The sequence below is a fragment of the Canis lupus genome, chromosome 9, assembly GCF_011100685.1.
Source record: "Canis lupus familiaris isolate Mischka breed German Shepherd chromosome 9, alternate assembly UU_Cfam_GSD_1.0, whole genome shotgun sequence".
Lineage (NCBI taxonomy): Eukaryota > Metazoa > Chordata > Mammalia > Carnivora > Canidae > Canis > Canis lupus.
In genome coordinates, this window is record NC_049230.1 from 26842989 (window position 1) to 26865451 (window position 22463).

Genomic DNA, 22463 nt, shown 5'->3' on the forward strand with positions numbered 1-22463 from the left:
AGGGCAAATTCTTATTCTCATTGTTCTTCTTAAGGACTGTCTCAGGTTATTCTTGGCCTTTTCTTCTCTAATGCCTTCTTTCTTGGTAGCTTATTTGTGAATATAATTCAGTTAGATGAACAATCCCACCTTAACATTTTTTTGTTCATTCCCAGTTTCAGCACTTTCATAATACATTTTTAACAGAACAGCTTGGGTGATTCAACACAAGTTGCTTTTTACCTGTTTCACTAGAAACACCCTCAGTAAGAAATCTCTGTTAATGATGCAATATAAACTCCTCTGCTTTCTAGTGATTTCTAAACTAGAAGGCCATTAACAGGGGTGTCAGATGAGGCTTCATGTAAGCTGTGGCATTTTGACTGGCCTTCAAAGAAGACTGTTTCCACTAGGGGTAACCTAAGCAGAACACAAATATATACATATGGGAAAACTATAAAACAAAGTAATTGGATGCAGCAGTGTGGAGGAGTTCAGAATATGAGAGTGGAAGATTCAAATTTGTGAACATCGATGTATGGAGCGCATTTACAGACATGGAACTTGAGTTACTCAGATTATGTAGAGAGGGGGGGGCTTAACTTTAAGCTCCATGGAACTATGACTTAGAAGTCCAGGAGCCACAAGGGGGATGGGTGTCCTGGAAGCAAAGTGAAGAAAAGTATTTCAAGAAGCAGTAAGTATTCAAATGTGTCAAATGCTGCTACAAGGTAGGGTAGGAATGAGAATTTCCCATTATATTTAGAGGGTAATCCTGAGAAAAAGGCATGTCAGCACAGTAGTTTTAGTAGTCTAAAAATCTCAAAGGAGAGGTGTAACAACAACCATTCCTCAAATGTTCTAGTTTGTCCCCACCACAGAGCCTTTACAGGTGCTATGTCATCAACCATGCATGCAGGGTGCAAATCACCCCTAAAAGGACTTCCTTTGCCACTCTAAAGTAAACATCCATCCCTATTTACTGTTTAGCTCCTAATCTTGCTTTTTTGAAACAGTGCATCTCACACACACATTCTCGCGCGCGCGCGCGCACACACACACACACGCCGTCCATCATAACACTTGAAATCTAGGGAAGCCTGTGTGGCTCAACGGTTGGGCGCCTGCCTTTGTTCCAGGGCATGATCTTGGGAGTCCCAAAATCGAGTCCACTCGATCTGGGTCTCAATCTACTACTGCTTCTCCCTCTACCTGTGTCTCTGCCTCTCTCTCTCTCTGTGTCTCTCGTGAATAAATAAATAAAATCTTTAAAAAAAAAATACTTGGGATCCCTGGGTGGTGCAGCGGTTTAGCGCCTGCCTTTGGCCCAGGGCGTGATCCTGGAGACCCGGGATCGAATCCCACGTCAGGCTCCCAGTGCATGGAGCCTGCTTCTCCCTCTGCCTGTGTCTCTGCCTCTCTCTCTCTCTGTGTGTGACTATCATAAATAAATCAAAATTAAAAAAAAAATTTAAAAAAAATAAAAATAAATAAAAAAAAAATACTTGAAATCTATTACATCATTTATTTGTTTACTTATTTGTTGATCTTCCCCACAAGAATATGAGGAATAATATGTATACACACTTCTTTTTAAAGACAACTTGTGGGGCGCCTGGGTGGCTGGGTGGTTTAGTGTCTGCCCTCAGCTCTGGTCATGATCCCGAGGTCCTGGGATCCAGCCCTGCATCAGACTCCCTGCAGGGAACCTGCTTCTCCTTCTGCCTATGTCTTGGCCTATCTCTGTGTGTCTCTCATGAATAAATAAAAATGTTTAAAAAAATTAATAAAGGCAGCTCAGGTGGCTCACAGGTTTACCACCGCCTTCAGCCTGGGGCCTGATCCTGGGGACCCGGGATCGAGTCCCGCATCAGGCTCCCTGCATGGGGCCTGCTTCTCCTTCTGCCTGTGTCTCTGCCTCTCTCTCTCTCTCTCTTTCTCTCTCGTGTGCGCGCGCGCGCGCGCGCGCGAATAAATAAAATCTTTTTAAAAAGTTAATTAAAAAATACAAAAAAAAAAAAAAAGACAACTTGTTCATTTTTCTAGATGCTTCATTCCTGGAAGATTTTCCAGTACCTGAAGATATAATAATACCTCACTGACTACAACTCTCTTACCGTTTGAAATTTGCAATACAGCAACAAAGAAGGTCCATAATGTTACAATCATTGGCAAATCCCCTTACTGCCACTCTTCTGCCATGAAGCTTCCTGTAGTTCTGTTTCCTTGGTTATAATCCATCATATGGTTTTCTCACAGAACATTTTCACCTTAACCTTACTTCACAGAAAACTGTGCTAGTAAAATTAATGTTAATTATAATTCTCACCTTCAATTTTTTCATAACAAAGGCAAAGCATGTCCTAAATACAGCTAGGTCAGCAGAGAAATGGAAGTTGTAGAAAACGTTAAATCAGAGGAAGCCTAGCCCACTTCCTGTCACACAAGGACACAAAGACCAATAGGTACAAGAGACAGGCTCCATAAGTGAACTCTTAAACCCAACTCCTAGCCTTCCATAAAGTTAGAGAATGACATCTGGTTTATGATAAAGGCGTAGGTAAATAACAAAGCATATTCTAACTATTAGACATACTTTACAAATCAGACTTTTGCCATTTTGCAACGTACCACTTTGCTCCTAGAAATTTCTACATGTTGAGCCTTTATCTCATTAAGTGGCTCCATGTACACAGTAGACAGAGACAGGATTTTATTCTAGAAACTCTCCGGGAAACACTTGCTTTAGTATCTCTAAAGCAGGATACCAAAACCAAAACCAAAACAAAAATACCTCTCTGGCTTAAGTCCATATTAATAATCTGTTAATCAGTTTATAACTTTCAGTAAAGTTCTGTCACAGCATGTTACTGGATTAAACAACAAGAGAATTATAATAATCTTCTCTTTGAGGTTCCTTTTTAGAATATAATTAAAATATAGTTAACCAGATGGTATACATTTTTGATGTACTAAAAGTATCCCTCCTACTTAATTTTGTTTTGGGAAAGGGACACAGTAAGTAGGCGAATTGAGGAACGGGTGTTTTGAAAGACCTAGTAAACCTACAGGCAGGCTAAAAAAAAAAAAAAAAAAAAAAAGCCAGAGTGGCAGTAGGAGTAAAGAATTAGAGTTTCCTAGCAGCATCACTGTGGACTGACTTTGAGCAGGTGCATGATTAGCTTCTAATAAACTGAGCAACAAGGAAAAGAGAAGGGGAAAAGGTGAGGCCAGTCTTAATGTTAAAAATACTTTTCAGTGGGAGAAAAGCTATCAAATATTGATTGCTTACTGTTCTGAGCACATTTCAAAGGTCAATGAAATGATTCTAAATGCCTCTACCAGAGCTGAGTGTACTTTATTCCAAAAAAGTCTTCCTAACATCTAAAACAAATAGTTCATTCAACAAACATATTCTGAGTGGCTACTCTGTGCTAGGCACTTTTCTAAGTGCTGGGGATACAGCAATAAGTAAACCACATGGATTTTATGTCCTAATTGGAGAGAAAGAGACAAAGTAATTAAGTAGTAAATGACTTAGTATTTTAAAAGTATAAGAGCTATCTTTAAGCACTTAGACCATAATAAAAGTACTTTGGAAAAAAGAAAGCAAGAAAAGGAGATAAAATGTAATCTACCTATATTCAATGTAGGTGACCTATTTGTTTTATGATAATGTATAATATAACAAAATTCTTTTATAATCAATATTCTTTATAAATATCAACTTTATAAGATTTAGAATAATTTTAATTTTTTTAAGTTTATTTATTTGTTTAGGTAATCTCCACACCCATCATGGGGCTCAAACTTTCAACCTCAAGATCAAGAGTTGCATGCTCTTCTGACTGAGTCAGCCAGGTGCCCCAATTTTAAATATTTTTTGAACTATTACCATATCTCCCCTCTTAGAGTATACTATTAATTATACTTATAATTTCTTTGACAGTATGTTCTTGGTCAAGAATATAATCTATAATGAACTAACGTCAGGGCTTTTGAGCTAAACACAATGCACTTTTGGACATTGCTTTATGAAGGGTTTTGAGGAAGAAAATCTTTAAAAAAAAAAAAAAAAAGCCTTACAAAATTATGAAACTTCAAGAGTGAACCAAGGGTTTCCAGTACCAATGATTTTCAATTCTAAAAAAACATCATTAAGATCACTAGTTACCCCACCTAAAATTTGTATGATCAAATAAATATCAAAATAGCCTATATCAAATAGAAATTTTGATTAATCATGTCATTAGTATACTAATGACAAGATTATAACAAGTCAAGATTATAACAATGCTTGACTTTGTTTTCCTATATAACTTGAAAAAATAGTAAAAAAAACTCTTTGGGAAGAGCTCATTTCCAATTTAAAAGAAAGGCAAAAATAAATAAATAAAAGACATTAGTTTTACAAGATAAAAATGTATACAAATAAAATGCATTTGTTTTGTTTTAGTTAATCTAGTAGTTCAATTTGGGTAAGAAAGCTTATATAACGTAAATTGAAGATTTCAGCAGAATGAAGCTTACCTTCAGGCTGGTATGAGAGCGTGGTTGACTTAATTCTTGGAATTTCCATTGCTCTGATCCAGGGGTCTCTCCACCTTTCTGGGTGTCAGGTGTAAGCAATCCGTCTCCAGCAGGTAATGGGAAAATCCCTAATGATATAGGACGTTCTTTTCTATTGAAGAGGGGAGAAAAAATTAAGCATTCATTCATTCCTTTTAATTTTTATTCATCATGACTATAAATAATAAGCCTGGGCTGTCACTGTTTTATAATAATCACTCTTAAAGAATACCATCTGCCTATCTAAACAAGTAGACTCATCAAAGGAAAAAAAGGACGGTCTCAGAAATTCAAATTAGCCCCAAGAAATTAACTAAGAAAAGTAGTAAACTAATGTTTAGGAAATGTTTTAAGTTACTGATGAGTTCCTTCCCCGGGGAGCAGTCTGTGGTCTGGTTTCACAGTGACAAAAACTACATTTTCACTCACTCTTACATTAGCCCTAAGGAAAACTAGCAACCTCTTCCTTTGGAAGTGAATCCCACCCTTCCTTCTACACTTCCCAAATCCCGAAACCAATACCTAGTTGTTTCCCCAACCCTCTTCAGGGTACAAGTTTTCTGCCTAAAGGAAAATCTATGTATAATCTAAATCAGGACCACCGATTAAGTGGTAAAAAGAACTCAAAAGAATTTTAATCCTTAACAGCAGGATAGCTGTTTTTTTCTACAGAACAAATATATGCATTCCTTTCCATCACAGTACATGTGACAAAACCATTGTCAGTTTTTCCAAACAAGGAGGCCAAAAAATTCTATAAAAAACTGTAGTTTCAAGAGGAAAAAAAAAAAAAAAGAGAGAAAAAAAAAAACCTGTAGTTTCCAATGCTTTGTGGGAAATTTCAATGAACAAGAGTTACGATTTTAATAATAATAGAATTTCAACAAGAAACATATCCTTAAAAAAAAAAAAAAAAAGAAAGAAACATATCCTTCAGTATGCACAGTAGATTAAAAATCAAATGGCTTTTTAGGGGGTGGAAACCAGCCTACGGAAGAGGTTGTCCTGGGTCATTAATCCAAAAAAGTAGAAGCTGGCAAGAAAAGAGACACTAAAGGTCTGGGGCCTCCTGGAACTGCTACCTCTAGGGGGTAAGAATGTAAATTAGAATAGAAACACACTGAGGTTATAAATAAAGTGGGAAAAATGTTCAGTTTTACTAAGTAAGTCTTTTACCCTGTAAGCTCATTTTTATAACAAGAAACTTAAGCCACCTGAAATGTGCCCTCACTTAACACAAAGGATATGCTTTTCTATTCTTCACTACAATCAGAAGGATTAGTAAAACTGTCAGAGACCTTCTTAAAGATTAGGTGAAGGAAAAGGACTGAGAGATTGCATTCAGTTAAAGGTATGTATGCACAATGAAATAAAACAGGACTTTTCTCTAATAGTTAATTATTCATCATTTCTTTACACTTGGGGTACTTTACCTATTTGATTTGGGAAAATCATAACAGAAGGCTAGATTTTAATAACAAATTTAAGTTTGTGTCTACGAACTTCTAGAACAACCAAAAGACAAAAATTAAAGTAACTACTCAGCTATTCTATTTAGACCAATTATTCCCCAATGCTGGCTCAGCAATAAAGTTTTCCTAAGTCTACAGTGAAAAAAGACATTATTTATTACATCCTTACTGGATAATATAGGCCATATTGTACACATACACATTTCCATATATCCTAGAACCTGTTCTTTCCTGAGAATGACAGACCTTTCTCTTCATCTTTTCTGCTTCTCTGATTTTAAAATTCCTTTCTTTCGTCAAATGATGGTGACAATGATTAGAAAACAAATTTTGTTTTAATGTTCATACTTGACAAAATAAAAAGTTGTTGCCTGATGTTTATCCCTCAGTTGGGGGGGAGGTGTATTTGGGAACCAAAAATCTAAGGGTCTAAGAGCTACTAAATGACTTACTTATTTTTAACATTTCTTAATAACTTAAGCAAAAGGGAATGAATTTAATGGGATAGTTTAATGGAAAGCTCTCTAACCCAAAAAGCAAAGACAAGCAGAAAGATAATACGAATGTCACGCAAATCCATCACACTGCTAACAGAAATCAAAACACAGGCCAGTCATTAGAATTATCTTCCTATATGAATGACAGACACAACATCCATTCATTTTCACACATATCAAATACAGGAAAATTATTAAAACTACTGGAGGAAACAGTCTGCCACGAAGCCAAGTTTTGCTTTTCCACTCTTGTTAAATGAGCCTGCTTTATCCAAAATACAAGGAGGATTCACACCTCTTTATATTGTTTTTATTAATCATTTAGAAACTGCTCTATAGGGAGAGTTTTTTTGTTGTTGTTGTTGTTGTTTTCCAGAGACTATCAAGAAGGTGCTGGTGCTTTGGGTCACACTGTTTCAACTCTGGAAAAAAATATTAATACATACATGTCTTCTCTCCTTATTTAATGATGTTTCATGAGAGTTGAGGAGAGGGAAGACGTGTAATTACACAAATCAATTAGAAATCCTACTTTTAAAAAGAAACCCTGAAAGTTGAACGTTTAGTCCTAAAGTCTATTGGTATGCATGTTTAGTACTCTACATATTAAATGTAAATACTTCAGTGAAACTCACAGAAAAAAAAACAAAGAATGGGATACATTTGGAAAAACATCAAGTAACAGGTTTAAACACCAGTGGTTTCAGTATGTTCCAATATGAGGCCACTGTCTAGAAACAATGCCATCTTCAACTACCAGAATCCTTGGTATATTCTTTTAAACACTGTCTTAGTTCCATATATTCAATTTTTAATTGGTTATTTAAATGTAACCTGTGTATAAATAAATTCCCAATTACTTTTGAAACAGCTTCTTGGCAATATAGACATTTAAAACAAATAACCATTAATAAAATTTTAAAAAGATTGTTCAACATTCACCATTTGGCAAGCACTAAGAAGGATGGTTTGTTTACATTATCTCATTCAATTCTCATAAGGAAACAGGGATTATTTCCCCAGTTTTCAGATTAGGAAAAGTGAGGCTCAGAGAAATTAAGCACCAGGAATCCACAGATATGGGACTCAAAGTCAGCCCTGTGGCACTCCAAGGCTCATGTAATTTCCTTGTAACCTCTCTACTTCTTGACAACTTAATATTGAAGAATTTGGCATCTTTATTTCATTAGGTTATCAACAACTTTTGTGTCAAAAAACTTTCTGAATTTAATCATAAGGTATTTTATTAATAAAATAGCCAGAGCTCTGGAAAATAGTTCTGCTAAAAATGGAGTGCATAAGTTAATGCAAATTATTTACTTGTTTGGTTTACTAAAGATCTTGCAACTGATTAAATTAAAAATAATAATCTCACACTGATTTTTAAAACCATCCAGAGGGGTAAGAATCTCAGAGAAGGAAACTGAGGCACAGAGATTTTAAGCAACTTGCCAAAGGTCCTACAGCTCACATGTGGCAGAGCATTTATAGGCAAGCAGCCCAGCTCCAAAGCCTCTTACCCACTGCACGGCCCTGCACGGCCCTGCACGGCACAGGAGAAAGCCATCTCAAACACAACCCAAACCTAAGACAGCCCCTTAAAATTTATCTTCTTTTAATATTACATACGCTTGAGTGAAGGTCTTTGTTACCTAAAAGCCTAACTATACATATAAATAAATCTTTTATGTACTAAATATACAAAAGTAGTAAGATTTCTTCAAATTTTTATAAAATCAGGAAAGAAAATAAATGACCAAGCATCTAACTTTAGATCATAGATGAAATTTAACTTCTGGGCCTTAAACTAATGTTAAACACAAACTGACCAATGAATAAAAAGAAAACACTGAGGGAACTTATTAGTTTAATTCATCTTAATTTATCTAAATCCACGAGTTGAGTATTTTAAGTAAACATTTAAATAATAAAATCTAGACACCACAAACCTTCCTTTAAAACCATGCACAATGCAGAAATCTGAACAAATGAGATGCCTTTAGTTTGAGGAGTTAGAAAACAAAAGATACCCAACCCTTAAATATCTAAGATGTAGAAGATGGTTCTTACAGGGTACGAGTAGAAAGAGCAGCAGCAAAGCTCCAGAGATTAATGACTACCTCCACAAACAGGCACGGATATTTGTCACCCAAGTCTACAAAGAAAGGGCAACATCTGACAAAACAATAGTGAATAGGCTTTGTAAAGCTTTCACAACTTTGATGTGTAAATAATGGGGGGAATGTACTCCTTGCCCTAAAAGGTTTAAATTCTTTCACTTTAAAATATATTTTTTCAGTAAGAAAATATTTGAATTGTAAGTTCCCAGGAGTTATTATCAAAAACTATAAAAATTATGCCTACAACGTCCATTCAGTCGAAGGATAACTGAAAAAAATAAACACCTACCGCCTGTGTCTAATCGGCTACAAGTCTCAGCATGAAAGATACTGGCCCCTAAATGCTCAGATGCTAAACACAGAGGTGGTATAAACTTGGACCCCTTGTTTTACTCTTGTTCTCCCTTTACTCTCTCAACACTGCCTAAAACAAGACCACACTGACCTTGTACTGCTGCGTAAGTACAATAGGAAAATCCTTTTCTTAAATCCGTAGTTTCCAAAGACAAAGCCGTATCCCTAGGTAATGGTCTGTAAATTACTATAAATAAAAATAAAAAAATCCTAGCTTCAGGCCATTTTCCATTGTTTCAATCTGCAACAGAAATGGTTACGAGCAGACCCGTGAAGCTGAAAATTTGAGAAAAACCAACTAAACAGGGGCTTCTAAGAGAGACTAGAGTACCTGAGTATCCTTGGTAGGTTCTGCGTCAGAGCTGGCACACCGGTAGAAATAGAAAAGTGCACAAGCAGCAAAACAGAGAGAGATACTAAGATAGCAGAATTAATGACCACCGCCCCGCCAACAAAGCCAAACACAAACAGCAGCATGCATCCAGGACTCATGGCGCTGTGCTGGCATGGTGAAACACCCGAACCAGGAGGCCTACACAGGGGCCAAAGGGGTATCTTTGTAGTGAGGATCTGTCATTCAGCTGCTGCCACAAAAACAATGCCATCAGCAGCAGCTTTCCACTCCATCCTGCAGCAGCTCCGGAGCGATGACGTCATCCTGCTCTCCCCACCTCATAACCATAGAGCTGCTGCTCCTAGCATTTATGCAGCAATCCAGAGCCACAGCGAGCCTATTAACTATTTTCCTCTCCACTAAGAGTCCTGGCTTAGCTCATTGGCTACAATGCTTGGGAGATCTACATAATTTATTCAGACTCCTACATCAAACAGAAGTCTAACCCTTTCTAACGTGCCTCTCCGTAACAAAAAGGACTTTAAACCAATTATACAGGAGAAAAGAAAAATTTTCAGCACTCCCACAAATCAGAAAATTTTAAACCTAGTATAATCTCCATTAAGTATTACAAAACAATCAAAATACCTCGATAGGTTGCTTAGATGGCATGGCTCAGGAATTACCTTTTCAATAGCGAGGGCTGTTTCTATTTTTCTATGCTATTCTCTCCTATAGCATTCCAACCATGCTTTCTGAGAGAGAGCTTTTGAATCAGCCTAACTATTGTTCCAGGATTAAAGAACAGGGAGAAACAGAAATAAACATGAATATTTCGATTTTTCTCAAGGCAAAATGTTTAACAAAGCTTACCTAATTCTACTATGAGCTGTGGACTCTAGTTGATCACTCCCTGAGAGCTGATGAAGTTTTGTTCTTTCTAAGTGTTCCATATAATTATGGATCATCTATTTTGAAGAAAGAAAAAAATATGCAAATTTTTAAGGCTAATATCTGAAATAAAAACAGTATTTTAATAAGGAACATTTTAGTAGAAATTTCTTATTTACCAGACACTCACAGTTCCATGTAAAAGAATACTAAGGTTGAAAAAAATTTTAGCGGCAAAGGAATATATGCAAATGCTTACATTCATTTAAGGACGCTGGTGTCCAAAGAAGTACCCAACATGTTGCTTAGCATAGTGATAACTTTTTTTAACAATATGTGACATTATTAAAAGATATAATTTTGACATAAATAACACAAGTTAGGACACAGGCATTGGGGAGGAGGTGATAAAAGACTACCAATAATAAGGGGCATTTGAGAAATCCATTCCCTAAAATGGGAAACCAAAAAAGAAATTAACATGAAACTTGAGAAGAAACCATACGCTGATGTGTGATCTTTTCCATTTTACAAAGGATTCAGAGTAAATATCACTGTCCATTTAATTAAGGAATTTAATACCAAGATGTTTATTTCTTGTGCCTACAGATTTCATTAAAAGAATGATAAAATATGGGGCACCTGGGTGGCTCAGGAGGTTAAGTGTCTACCTTTTGCTCAGGCCATGATCTCAAGGTCCTGGGATAGAGGCCCAAGTCAGGCTCCTTGCTCAGCGGGGAATCTGCTTCTCCCTCTCCCTTGGCCCCACCCCCCCTACACCCCTTTCAAGCTGGCACGCTCTCTCTCAAATAAGTAAAATCTTTATCTTTTTTTAAAAGATTTTATTCATGAGAGACAGGGAGAGAAAGAGGGGCAAAGCTACCGGCAGAGGGAGAAAAAACAGACTCCATTCAGGGAGCCTGATATGGAACTCGATCCCGGGACTCCAGGATCACACGCCCTGGGCGGAAGGCAGGCACTAAACCGCTGAGCCACCCAAGGATCCCCAAGTAAAATCTTTAAAAAAAAAAAAAAAAAAAAAAAAAAGCTAAAATATTTTCTCTTTTGTTTGATTGTTAATATATTGGTGCCATCACTTAATGTAATCATCTAATAGCAAATAAAATGAAAAATCAGAGTGCTTTGATTTTATTGATTTATTTACTTCTTAAAGATTTTATTTTTAAATACATAGAGCTCAAACTTATAACCCCGAAAACAAGAGTCCCATACTCTACCAATAGCCAGCCAAGTACCCCATCAGAGCACTCTGATTTTAAATCTTGGATAAGGAGCCATAAGATAGACAAGCTGAATATGGAAGTAAAAGCTTCAGGAATATCAAGTATACAAACTGCCAAGAAATTCTATAATCCTATTTAGTTTTTGGTAATCTATAGTTCCACTTTTAAGAAACCCAAATCTGGCATTAAAACATGTAAAATGCAACAGATTTTCATCATAAATTCAAAAGGCCTTTGCTAGATACTAACATATGATTAAGAAAAAATGAATTTTAAAGAATAAGAAAAGGTATGTTAGCAATCTAAAAGAACGTAAATTTGGTAAGTAGACAAGAAAAGGTTGATGACTTTCTTGGGACTATCCTTTGAATTCTTAAAATTTGAATGTTCCGGGCAGCCCTGGTGGCCCAGCAGTTTAGTGCCACCTTCAGCCCGGGGTGTGATCCTGGAGACCTGGGATCTAGTCCCATGTCAGGCTCCCTGCATGGAGCCTGCTTCTCCCTCTGCCTGTGTCTCTGCCTCTTCCTCTTTCTCTCTCTGTGTCTGTCATGAATAAATAAAATCTTTAAGAAAAAAATTTTTGAATGTTCCTTGAATGCTTAAAAAGGCATGGAACATCTATAGAAGTTTCTAAACTATAGCTGTATGAACATGGATTTCAATCTCGATATAACTTGAAACATGCACTGTAGCATGTTAAAAAGGATAAATGAAAAGAAAGAAGATCTTGAAAAAATCTGTAAAACTTTTAAAAAGCACACTTTTGTTGGGAGAAATTTTACTTGGCCTGTATGCAAAAAAATGAAATCTCCAAAGTGTTATTTACTTCAAATAAACAAAAAACTGAACTGATGCATGATTTAAGTAATTTTATCAAATCAAACATTATAAAAGAATTAAACTGGGCAGCCCGGGTGGCTCAGCGGTTTAGCACTGCCTTCAGCCTAGGGCCTGATCCTGGAGACCTCTCTGTGTGTCTCATGAATAAATAAATAAAATCTTAAAAAAAAAAAAAGAATTAAATAGGCTGTTTCCCAATTAAGACTATCTAAATAAGAATTGTATCAGACTAAGAAAAATTAACATAGAATTACAGGGATATGGTATGTAAAGGCATTAAAAAATTTTAATTTACATACCTTCTATTTTAAATTTACAAATTTTCTCTTTACCCCCCAATTAAAAAACATATTTGCAGAAATACAGTTTTTGTCTTTGTGTCAGCATGTCAGAAATAATGAACTTTTTTTTTTTTTAAGATTTTATTTACCTATTCATGAGAGACAGAGAGAGAGAGAGAGAGAGAGAGGCAGAGGCGCAGGCAGGGGAAGAAGCAAGCCCCATGCAGGGAGCCCGATGTGGGACTCGATCTTGGGACTCCAGGATCATGCCCTGAGCCAAAGGCAGATGCTCAACCGCTGAGCCACCCAGGTGTCCCAATACTGAACTGTTTTTTTCTTGAATCAAGAGGAACTTTAAGGAAAAAAACAAAAATGAAACTAAAATAACAAACTGATAGTTGAGCCAAATAGATATCAACTCAATTTTCAAAAGATTTTACAAAACCTAAATTGAATTCTTATATACTGGATAGTAATTATATGCAACTGATTAGCTCAGATGAAAGAATCTAAGTTTCCTTAAATACTCAGATGAAGAAAACAGAAACTTCCTAGATTGCCTTTACAACATTCTATTTATTCGATATAGAAAAACTAAAATTATACATGCAAATATAGAATCAGTTCTACCCCCCAAATAGTACATTCTAAAGACTGATTCTTGTCTTACATGATTAATTTTAAATTTATAAAATGTTGAATTCTAAATCTTCTTCAAAAGACTGACCCCTTCTTCAAATAATATATCCCAGATATAATATGCTAACATTCCAAAATGGTCTATATAACGAAACTGGTTCCAACCCAATTATTTTTTTAAAGATTTTATTTATTTTATTTATTCATGGGAGACCATACCCTGATGTGTGATCTTTTCTATTTTACAAAGGATTCAGAGTAAATATCACTTTCCATTTAATTAAGGAATTTAATACCAAGATGTTTATTTCTTGTGCCTATAGATTTCATTGAAAGAATGATAAAATATGGGGCACCTGGGTGGCTCAGGCCATGATCTCAGGGTCCTGGGATAGAGCCCCAAGTCAGGGTCCCTGCTCAGCCTCTCAGAGAGTCAGAGACACAGAGAGAGAAGCAGGCTCCTCACAGGGAGCCTGATGCAGGACTCGATCCCGGGACTGAGATAACTCTTTGAGCCAAGGGCAGATGCCCAACCGCTGAGCCACCCAGGTGTCCTGGTTCCAGCCCAATTAAACTAGCACTTTATAGTAAAGAATAATAACAAAATGATAGCTAACGTTTATTGGGCATAAGTCAGCCAGTCCACTGATAGCAACTGTTTCATTTAATCCTCACAATATTACAATTTTATAGATTCCAGCTTAAGGTTAATGTGCTCAATTTGACCAGCTAGTTAAGGATCAGCTGTGTTCTGCATTAGCTAGTTGGCTTTAGGGCCAGAACTCCCTCTGACTCAGCCGGTCAAGAAGTTAAGCATTCTAGGGACTGGTTCAATTTGCCCTTTTAGTCAATTCTCTAGGCAGGCTATAAGCTCATTGTTCTTTCTTCCTCACACCCACAAGAAAACCCCACACCCTAAAGCATTTCCTGACGTCTGAAATAAAATATGCACTATATTCTGTAAATTCACCCAAAAAAGTAGAAAAAATACACTGTATGTAAAAAAAATTTTTTTAAAGACTTTATTTATGAGAAACACAGAAAGAGAGAGGCAGACACATAGGCAGAAGGAGAACCAGGCTCCCCACGAGAAGCCCGATACGGGACTCGATCCTAGGGCCCTGGGATCACGACCTGAACCAAAGGCAGATGCTCAACCACTGTGCCACCCAGGTATCCCTAAAATTTTTAATTTAAAAAAAATTTAACTTTAATTATAGAGCTTCACAATATAGTTCTGCTTTAAAAAAAAAAAAAAAGTGAATGGCAGGGCATAATCAGTGCTGCCAGACAGAAAAGAGAGAGGTGAGACAGTAAAAAAAGAGGGCACACTTTAGATAATCTACTGCTGGGTCCACCAGCGTCATCCCTCCAGATCTCATAACTGCACCTCTCCATTTTCTCAGCTATGTACATTAATTCACACATATTCAGGAGTCAATTCTGTAACAAACAGTTGGCAGTCCTAAAGAAGAATCCCAAACACGCTGTCTGGAAAATCTCTACTCCCCTCTGCATAAAGAAATCACAGTAGAACCTTGGCTCAAGCTGGGAAGTAAGGCAATAAGTGAGGTTTTGAAGAAAAATGGCATGAGGATCCCCTTAATTGTGCTGGCCATGAATCTCTCCATATGCACCCAAGAATCATCCATATATCTATACCTGCAAGGCCACTATTCTTAAGGTTGTTGCAATGCCAAAAAGCAAAGAGGCACAGAAAAATTTCTAGTGCTTTTAACACTCATATATTCCATAACCTAAAAGCGTTATTGAAAATAGGCAACAGAATATGACAGAGCTAGGTTCAAATCCAGTCACACATACTAGCATGGAATTTGGAACAAATCACTTCATATTCCCTTTCTAAACTTCAATTTCTAAAATGGGGGTGGATGATGGAGTCTGGTCAGAGGATGAAAGAGAGTGCATTTAGGGGCACCTGGGTGGCTCAGTCAGATAAGCAGCTGCCTTCAGCTCAGGGCATGATCCCAGAGTCCTGGAATCCAGCCCCGAATCAGGCCATGCTCGACTGGGAGCCTGCTTCTCCCTCTCCCTCTGCCTGCGATTCCTCCTGCTTGTGCCCTTCCCTGTTAATAAATAAAAATCTTAAAAAAAAAAAAAAAAAAAAAGGAATGCACTTTAACACTCCTTGAGGGGCACCTAGGTGGCTCAGTTGGTTGGATGTCTGCCTGCACCTCAGGTCATGATCCCAGGGTCCTGGGATCCAGCCCTGCATCAGGTTCTCCACTCAGTGGGAAACCTGATTCTCCCTCTGCCTGCTGCTCTTGTGCTCACACTCTATATCAAATAAACAAATAAAATCTTAAAAAAAAAAACAAACCAAAAACGCTCTGACTGATGTAAAACCAAGGTTCAAGTTTCTGGTGATTAATATAAGAGTGTGTATACACAATTTGCCCAAGTGCCACACAACTGCTTAATGTTTGTATTTCCTCCACTGTCTTCTTTAAGGCATATCTTCTTTTAAGCAAATTCAGTATTTGATACAAAATTTTGAATTTGATTAGAGAGAGAACAGTTATGCATATTACAAAAGGAACCATGGGGCACCTGGGTGACTCAGTTGGTTAAACGTCTGCCTTTGGCTCAGGTTGTAATCCTGGAGTCCTGGGATAGAACCCCACGAACCCCACTTCAGGCTCCCTGCTCAGCTGGGAACCTGCTTCCTCCTCTCCCTCTCCCTCTGTTCTTTTCTCTCAAATAAACAAAATCTTTAAAAAATAAAACAAAAGAGCCATAGCAAGTTTATCTTAAGCAGCAAATAATGTGTTTGATTAAAGTGCCATTTACACAACTTTTGAGGGGACACCTGGGGCTCAGCGATTGAGCATCTGCCTGTGGCTTAGGGCGTGATCCTGGAGTCCAGGACTCCCCCATCAGGCTCCCTGCATGGAGCCTGCTTCTCCCTCTGCCTATGTCTCTGCCTCTCTCTCTCTGTGTCTCTCCTGAATAAATAAATTAAATCTTCAAAAAGACATAAAAATAAACAAATAAACAACTTTTTTGGGTCCATATAAAAAAGGTTACCTGCCTTGTAATAGTGAAAAGACAAGGTTAAATCCTTCAAAGTTCCTTTCCCTGAAGGTTCCCAGAATTTACCTTTAGGATATCTAGTTCTTTAGCAATGGACAGCTATTTATAATTGCTAATTGAATGGCATTTCTAGTACAGACATATAAACACAGGAAAACGTGATCTAGAGTAGACAGACCCATATTTTGAAGTAGCTCTATGTGTATTACATAAACCTTCCCTGAGAAAGAGCAAAATAAAAGGAGCCTGCCTAACAGGGCAGAGGAAAGAAGCTGCTTATGACTGACGGAGGCGTTCCTACGGAAAAAGTTGTTGTGCTGTAAGTGAAATCAGCCTTAGTCCTAGACAGGCCCAACTCCAATGTGGTATTTAAGATTTTCCCCGAGATCTCTTTTTCTTCCTAGAGTATCATTCTCTGAAGGAATTCTCTATAACTTTTATAGAAAAGTTATTGTACCTTTCACCTGAAATTAAGATGTCAGGTTGTTTTTCTATAGGAAAATTTCTTAACTTTTATTAAATAAATATGAAAAAATATGAAATTTCACTTTACAGTGTTTTTTAAAAAATACATATATTCATTTCTTTTAAAGATTTTTATTTATTTATTCATGAGAGACACAGAGAGAGGCAGAGACACAGGCAGAGGGAGAAGAAGCAGGCTCCATGCAGGAGTCCAATATGGGACTCGATCCCAGAACTCCAGGATCACATCCTGAGCCGAAGGCAGATACTCAACCACTGAGCCACCTGGGCGCCCCTCATTTTGTTTTTTTTAGATTTTATTTATTTATTTATGAGAGACACAGAGAGGCAGAGACACAGACAGAGAGAAGCAGGCTCCATGCAGGGAGTCTGATGTAGGACTAGATCCGAGGATTCCAGGATCACGCCCTGGGCCCAAGGCAGACGCTCCACTGCTGAGCCACCCAGGTATCCCTATATACATGTATTCATTTTATACATACTTCAATTTAACAATCCTCAATTTTTACCAAGGTTAGAATGTCAATGAAAATGATTATTTATTACTCATCACTATCAATTACTTATGGCACATAAACATATTCCCCCAACCAGATTTATATTTATTTTTTTTAAAGATTTTATTTATTTATTCATGAGAGACAGACAGAGAGAGAGAGAGACAGAGAGACAGAGACACAGGCAGAGGGTGAAGCAGGCTCCATGCAGGGAGCCTGACGTGGGACTCGATCCCGGGACTCCAGGATCACACCCTGGGCTGAAGGTGCGCTAAACTGCCGAGCCACCGGGGCTGCCCAGATTTATATTTAATAGCATTGCTAAGTACTACCATCTGTTCAGACATGGATATGGTATAAGAAGGAGCAACAACAGGTCTTTAACTATTGTTTGTGTTTTTTTAAGTAGGCTCCACGCCCAGTGTGTAGCCAAGCATAGAGCTTGAACCAAGGACCCTGAGATCAAGACCTGAGCTGATAATCAAAAGTTGATCACTTAACTGATTGAGCCACGCAGGTGCCCCATCAATCATTTCTGAACAGTCTTAATATCAACCAAATGCCATCTGATTAAAATCTGAATATTTTTCACATACTGACAAGGTTGCTGTTTAAGCTATTCCTGTCTTCCCAGGGGTCCGTGGTTCCAAAACTCCTTAGCCAATCTTTTCCCTCCACCACTGAGTACTAATTCTTCATGGGTGGCTACAAAAAAACTAAGTAATAACGAAACCTCCTAGATCTGAAATTCTAACCCCTCCTAAAGAAAGTATTAATCATATTATTTCAAAGCAAATCCTTAAAAGCAACAATATGGGTTTCTACCACAGGCAGGATAAGAGATCACAAACTAATGAAAGAAAAATGGAAGCTTAAGACTGGAACCATCTGTATTCTGGGAGATCTGGATAAGAAAGGGGAAAAAAGAGGAATTTTTTTATTTTTCAAGTAACAAACAGTACTTTGAGTCTATGAAATTCTATTTTATTAAGGTTTGTGACCCCTCCCAGACTGACCATGAAACACAAAAACAATTTTCACATTAAAGAGACTGCAACAAAGGCAGCATATGAAAGGCTCTCAAAGAATCATAAAAAAGGTTAAAAACATGCTCAGGTACATTTTCTAATTTGCTTTGGAGAGATTATATACTAGAGTTATTAATTTAAAATACTGAAATTTCATACAGAAAATCTGTCTTAGAGTCATTCTGGTTTAATAGACAATGTGTTTATATTATTTGTCATAAGCTTAATGCAAATAAGCCTTTTATAGTGGATTATAAATACAGAAACTCTTACCAACTAGTTACCAATCCATCATTTCCCAACTGGTAACAAAATACATCAATTCTTGTCATATTAGTATCATATATACTTTTTATTACACAGACATTAGTTTGTAATTAGCTGACCAAAAAAACAACTATTGGAACCGCCTTAGTAATTACATTACTCTATGGCAAACTGTCATCCATGAAAAGTTAATTCCAAAAAAGAAAAAAAAACAGAAGTCCGTGTTTGGTAACAAGGGTAAATGCTAAATGAAATTTAATGTTCTCTGGACATATTCCCCAAGAATTATAGTAGCTGACTTTCAAAGAAAAATTAAGACATAATTTCTCAAGTTAATTGAGCCTGTTCAATGTTAGCATGATAAGAACAACCCAGAAACCCACCTCAGTGTGTCTCTGATGTAATGCATTATATTCCTTCTTCAGTTCTGCTTCTCTTTCTTCAAGTCTGCTGACTGAAATTAAGATACATAACATTTAATCAGAACAAAATATAAGAAATTCACTTAAAAATTCCATTCTTAAAACCTGGAATAGGTTATCTATAATTCTTAGCAACTTTAGGACTCAGTGCTTCTCAAAATAGAGACCTCAGTTACCTTCCTTAATAAGTAAAACTTTCAGCAAGGGAGGATAAACTAGATTTTTTAAAAGCCCCTATACATCAGATTGCTTCTCCTAATAGGTGTGTTTCTCAGGTCACCCCTTTAAGTAGATTTTTACTGTGACATAAAATGATCTCTTTCGAAAACACTTTACAAATCCCCTCATAGAAGTTTTAACCTGGGGTCTGGGTCCAAATCATTGACTTTTAACATTACTCAAGCTCTTTTCACTACTGAGCAGTTATGTGAAAGCACCATTGTTCAAAAGTACTTTTTCTGCTTCAGGGCTTAATTTCAGGGACTCATTTTCTTTGATTTAGCTCCCTCTGCTGATGGAGTTTGTGAGTAGCACTGATTTGGGGGTAGGGCTGAGTACAACTACTAGTTTTAGATCCTGAGATACAGAATGTTAGGACAGGATTTCATAGGAAATAATATCAGAGAGGAATGATTCTGAGAGAAAGTAGAGTCCAAGCAGGACCACAAAGAAATTAAATTACAGTACTCAAGATAGATGGTGAAGACAGTATGCAGGCACTGTTCCCACAGAGAAGGGAACACAAAACCGTGATAGTGCTGAGGAAGAGGGGAGACTGGCCAGCCTGGAGGAGCTCATACCTACTAAGTAAGGCACAGTGAGAGACGGTCTGGTGGGGAGAAATAAAGCTGGAACCACCAGGAACTTGTCAAGAAACTCATTTAAGTCTGTTTAAAAGACAGATTAGTTGGAAATGTTTTACTGGTATAAGGGTCTGCTAGCTGTAAGCATGCAAAATTGCTTGTAAGCCACAGCCTGTGACCATGACAGATGGCAGCAGAACTACTATGAACAGATGGCTGTAGAAGTAACTATGATCTATATACAACAGTACATACACGAATGTTTCCCTATACCTAATGTTACCACAGCAAACACCAAATGTATAACTTGTGCTGCACAGTAAACTCATCCTTGGTTTGTGTAGTAGCTTTACTTGCTACCATTTGTTTGAATATCTTGAAAATATGTCATTAATTAGAAAAACTGTAGCTCTGTGGCTGAAAGCAATAATAAGCAAACTTGTAATGCAGATGTATTGTGAAAATGTAATAGGTATTGAAACTATAGTAAGTTTTAGGGCTGCTTCTGTGATTTATATTTAAACACAAGAAATCCAAGCAAATTATATTTAGTTACAATTTCAAAACAAATGTCTTCTACTACTTCTTGTCAATTAAACTGATCTAAAACCTTAACCCTAATACTATTCTGTGAACCTTACCTATTTTTAGTTGTTCATTTGTGTATATCAAGATTTTCTTGGTATTGTGTAACCAGAAAAAAAAAATTGTAAGTTGGGACTCAAATTCCAACTATCATCCATAAACTTCAATTTTCAAGTTTGTGCTCAACAACAGTCTCATTAATTCTTGTCAGGTCTTGACATGAATTCATAAAATAAGTTTGTATCACCATCACCACCACTTCTGATAGCAGCTAAAATTTTATAGTGCTTATTATGTACCATGCACTGTCTTGTGTGCTTATATAAGCAAATTATTTGAACCTTATATTAACCTTATGCTGAAAGTATTAATACTACACTCATTTTAGAGATAAGAAAACTGAAGCAAAGAGAAGTTAAGTAACTTGCACAAAGTCGCACAGTTAGTAAATAGCAAAACCAGGAATCTTTTTTTTTTTTTTTTTTTTTAAAGATTGTATTTATCTATTCATGAGAGACACAGAGAGAGAGAGAAGCAGAGACACAGGCAGAGGGAGGGAGAAGCAGGCTCCATGCAGGGAGCCTGATGTGGGACTTGATCCCGGGACTCCAGGATCACGCCCTGGGCCAAATGCAGGCGCCAAACTACTAAGCCACCCAGGGATCCCCAAAACCAGGATTTCTAATGGAAGAGTCTGGGCCCAGAACCTGTTTGTAATTATTTAACATAGTAATACTCCCTTTGATCTATTCACATAATGGAGCCTACCTTAAAACTTCACTTGGGGGAAAAATGTATAGATGGTATTCTTTCTTTCAAACAAAAAACGCTCTGCTCTTCCAGAAAGAATCTAGTTACAGATATTATGACTTAAAGACATCAAATTGCCAAGAAAAATACATATCCAACTTTATCAATCATCAGAGAAATATGTATTAAAACCAAAATGCAGGGATCCCTGGGTGGCGCAGCGGTTTAGCGCCTGCCTTTGGCCCAGGGCGCGATCCTGGAGACCCGGGATCGAATCCCACGTCGGGCTCCCGGTACATGGAGCCTGCTTCTCCTTCTGCCTGTGTCTCTGCCTCTCTCTCTCTCTCTCTCTGTGACTATCATAAATAAATAAAAATTTAAAAAAATAAATAAATAAAACCAAAATGCAACACAGCCCTTGTATACCCATCAGAAAAGCTACAATGAGAAATACAATATACCAAGTTCTGGTAGAATATGGAGCAACTTGGACTCTCATATGCTACTGGTAGGAGTAAAAACTGATACACTATTTGAAAACTGCTGGGCAAGATTGCATATTTACCAATCCAATGACAAAACAACTTAATTGCTAGGAAATACACATACATGTCCACCAAAAGGCATTTAAAACAATGCTCAAAGCAGCACTATCAGTAATAATCCAAACCTAGAGACACCCCACCCATCCAATAGCATAAAGGATAAATATTCCTGCATTTTAACACTATTCAACAGTGAGAATGAACAAACTACTGCTACACATCATGGATGACTCTCACACACAGGAGATTGAGGGAAAGAAGCTAAAGCAAAAGAATACAAAGTTCAAAAGACATACTTAAGGAACTAAGCTAAAACTAATCTAAAATGTCAGAAATCAGGGTAGTGGTTACCTTTGGGGAGGAGTTAGTGACCTGATTAATTTACTGTGTGTGCAGCCCCACCCTACCCCAGTTCAAACACACTGAGCACCTATGCACACAGGCACTTACTTGGGCTTGAATACTCATCATTGTTTACGTTCTCCGACAACTCTGAATTCAACATTTAGCAGAGGATCTAAACAGACCATTCAGACCCATTATGAACAAATTGTGCCAATTCACCATTAAAATGTATAGGAAGATGAGCAAAAATGCTACCGGATTGAAGAATTATAAAAAGAAAAAAAAGAGGGCAATCGGAGAGGATAAATTGGAATTACTCTTTTGAAGGTCATGTTGGTGATACCTAATAAAATAAGCAATGTCCTCCTCTGACCCAGTATTACTACTTTTTTTTTTTAAGAATTTTAATATTTATTTGAGAGAAAGCACAGCAGAGAGAGAATGCTTGGGGGGGGTGGGCA

The 22463-nt window shown here is 37.2% G+C and overlaps 1 protein-coding gene across 12 annotated transcripts in view; it reads right to left on the reverse strand.

Moving 5' to 3' along the window:
• The window catches only part of SPAG9 (sperm associated antigen 9), a 145888-nt gene that overhangs the window by 73002 nt on the left and 50423 nt on the right, over positions 1-22463 (reverse strand). For 7 of the 12 annotated variants that reach the window (XM_038547721.1, XM_038547720.1, XM_038547718.1 and 4 more), the window contains exons 3-5: positions 18936-19006; positions 10199-10293; positions 4510-4660 (exon numbers count right to left, since the gene is read on the reverse strand). In XM_038547721.1, coding sequence (XP_038403649.1) covers positions 4510-4660; positions 10199-10293; positions 18936-19006 — 317 coding nt within the window. Of the gene's footprint in view, positions 1-4509; positions 4661-9322; positions 9662-10198; positions 10294-18935; positions 19007-22463 lie in introns of those variants that run through there. The other 5 variants (XM_038547722.1, XM_038547723.1, XM_038547724.1 and 2 more) reach the window with 5 other exon arrangements.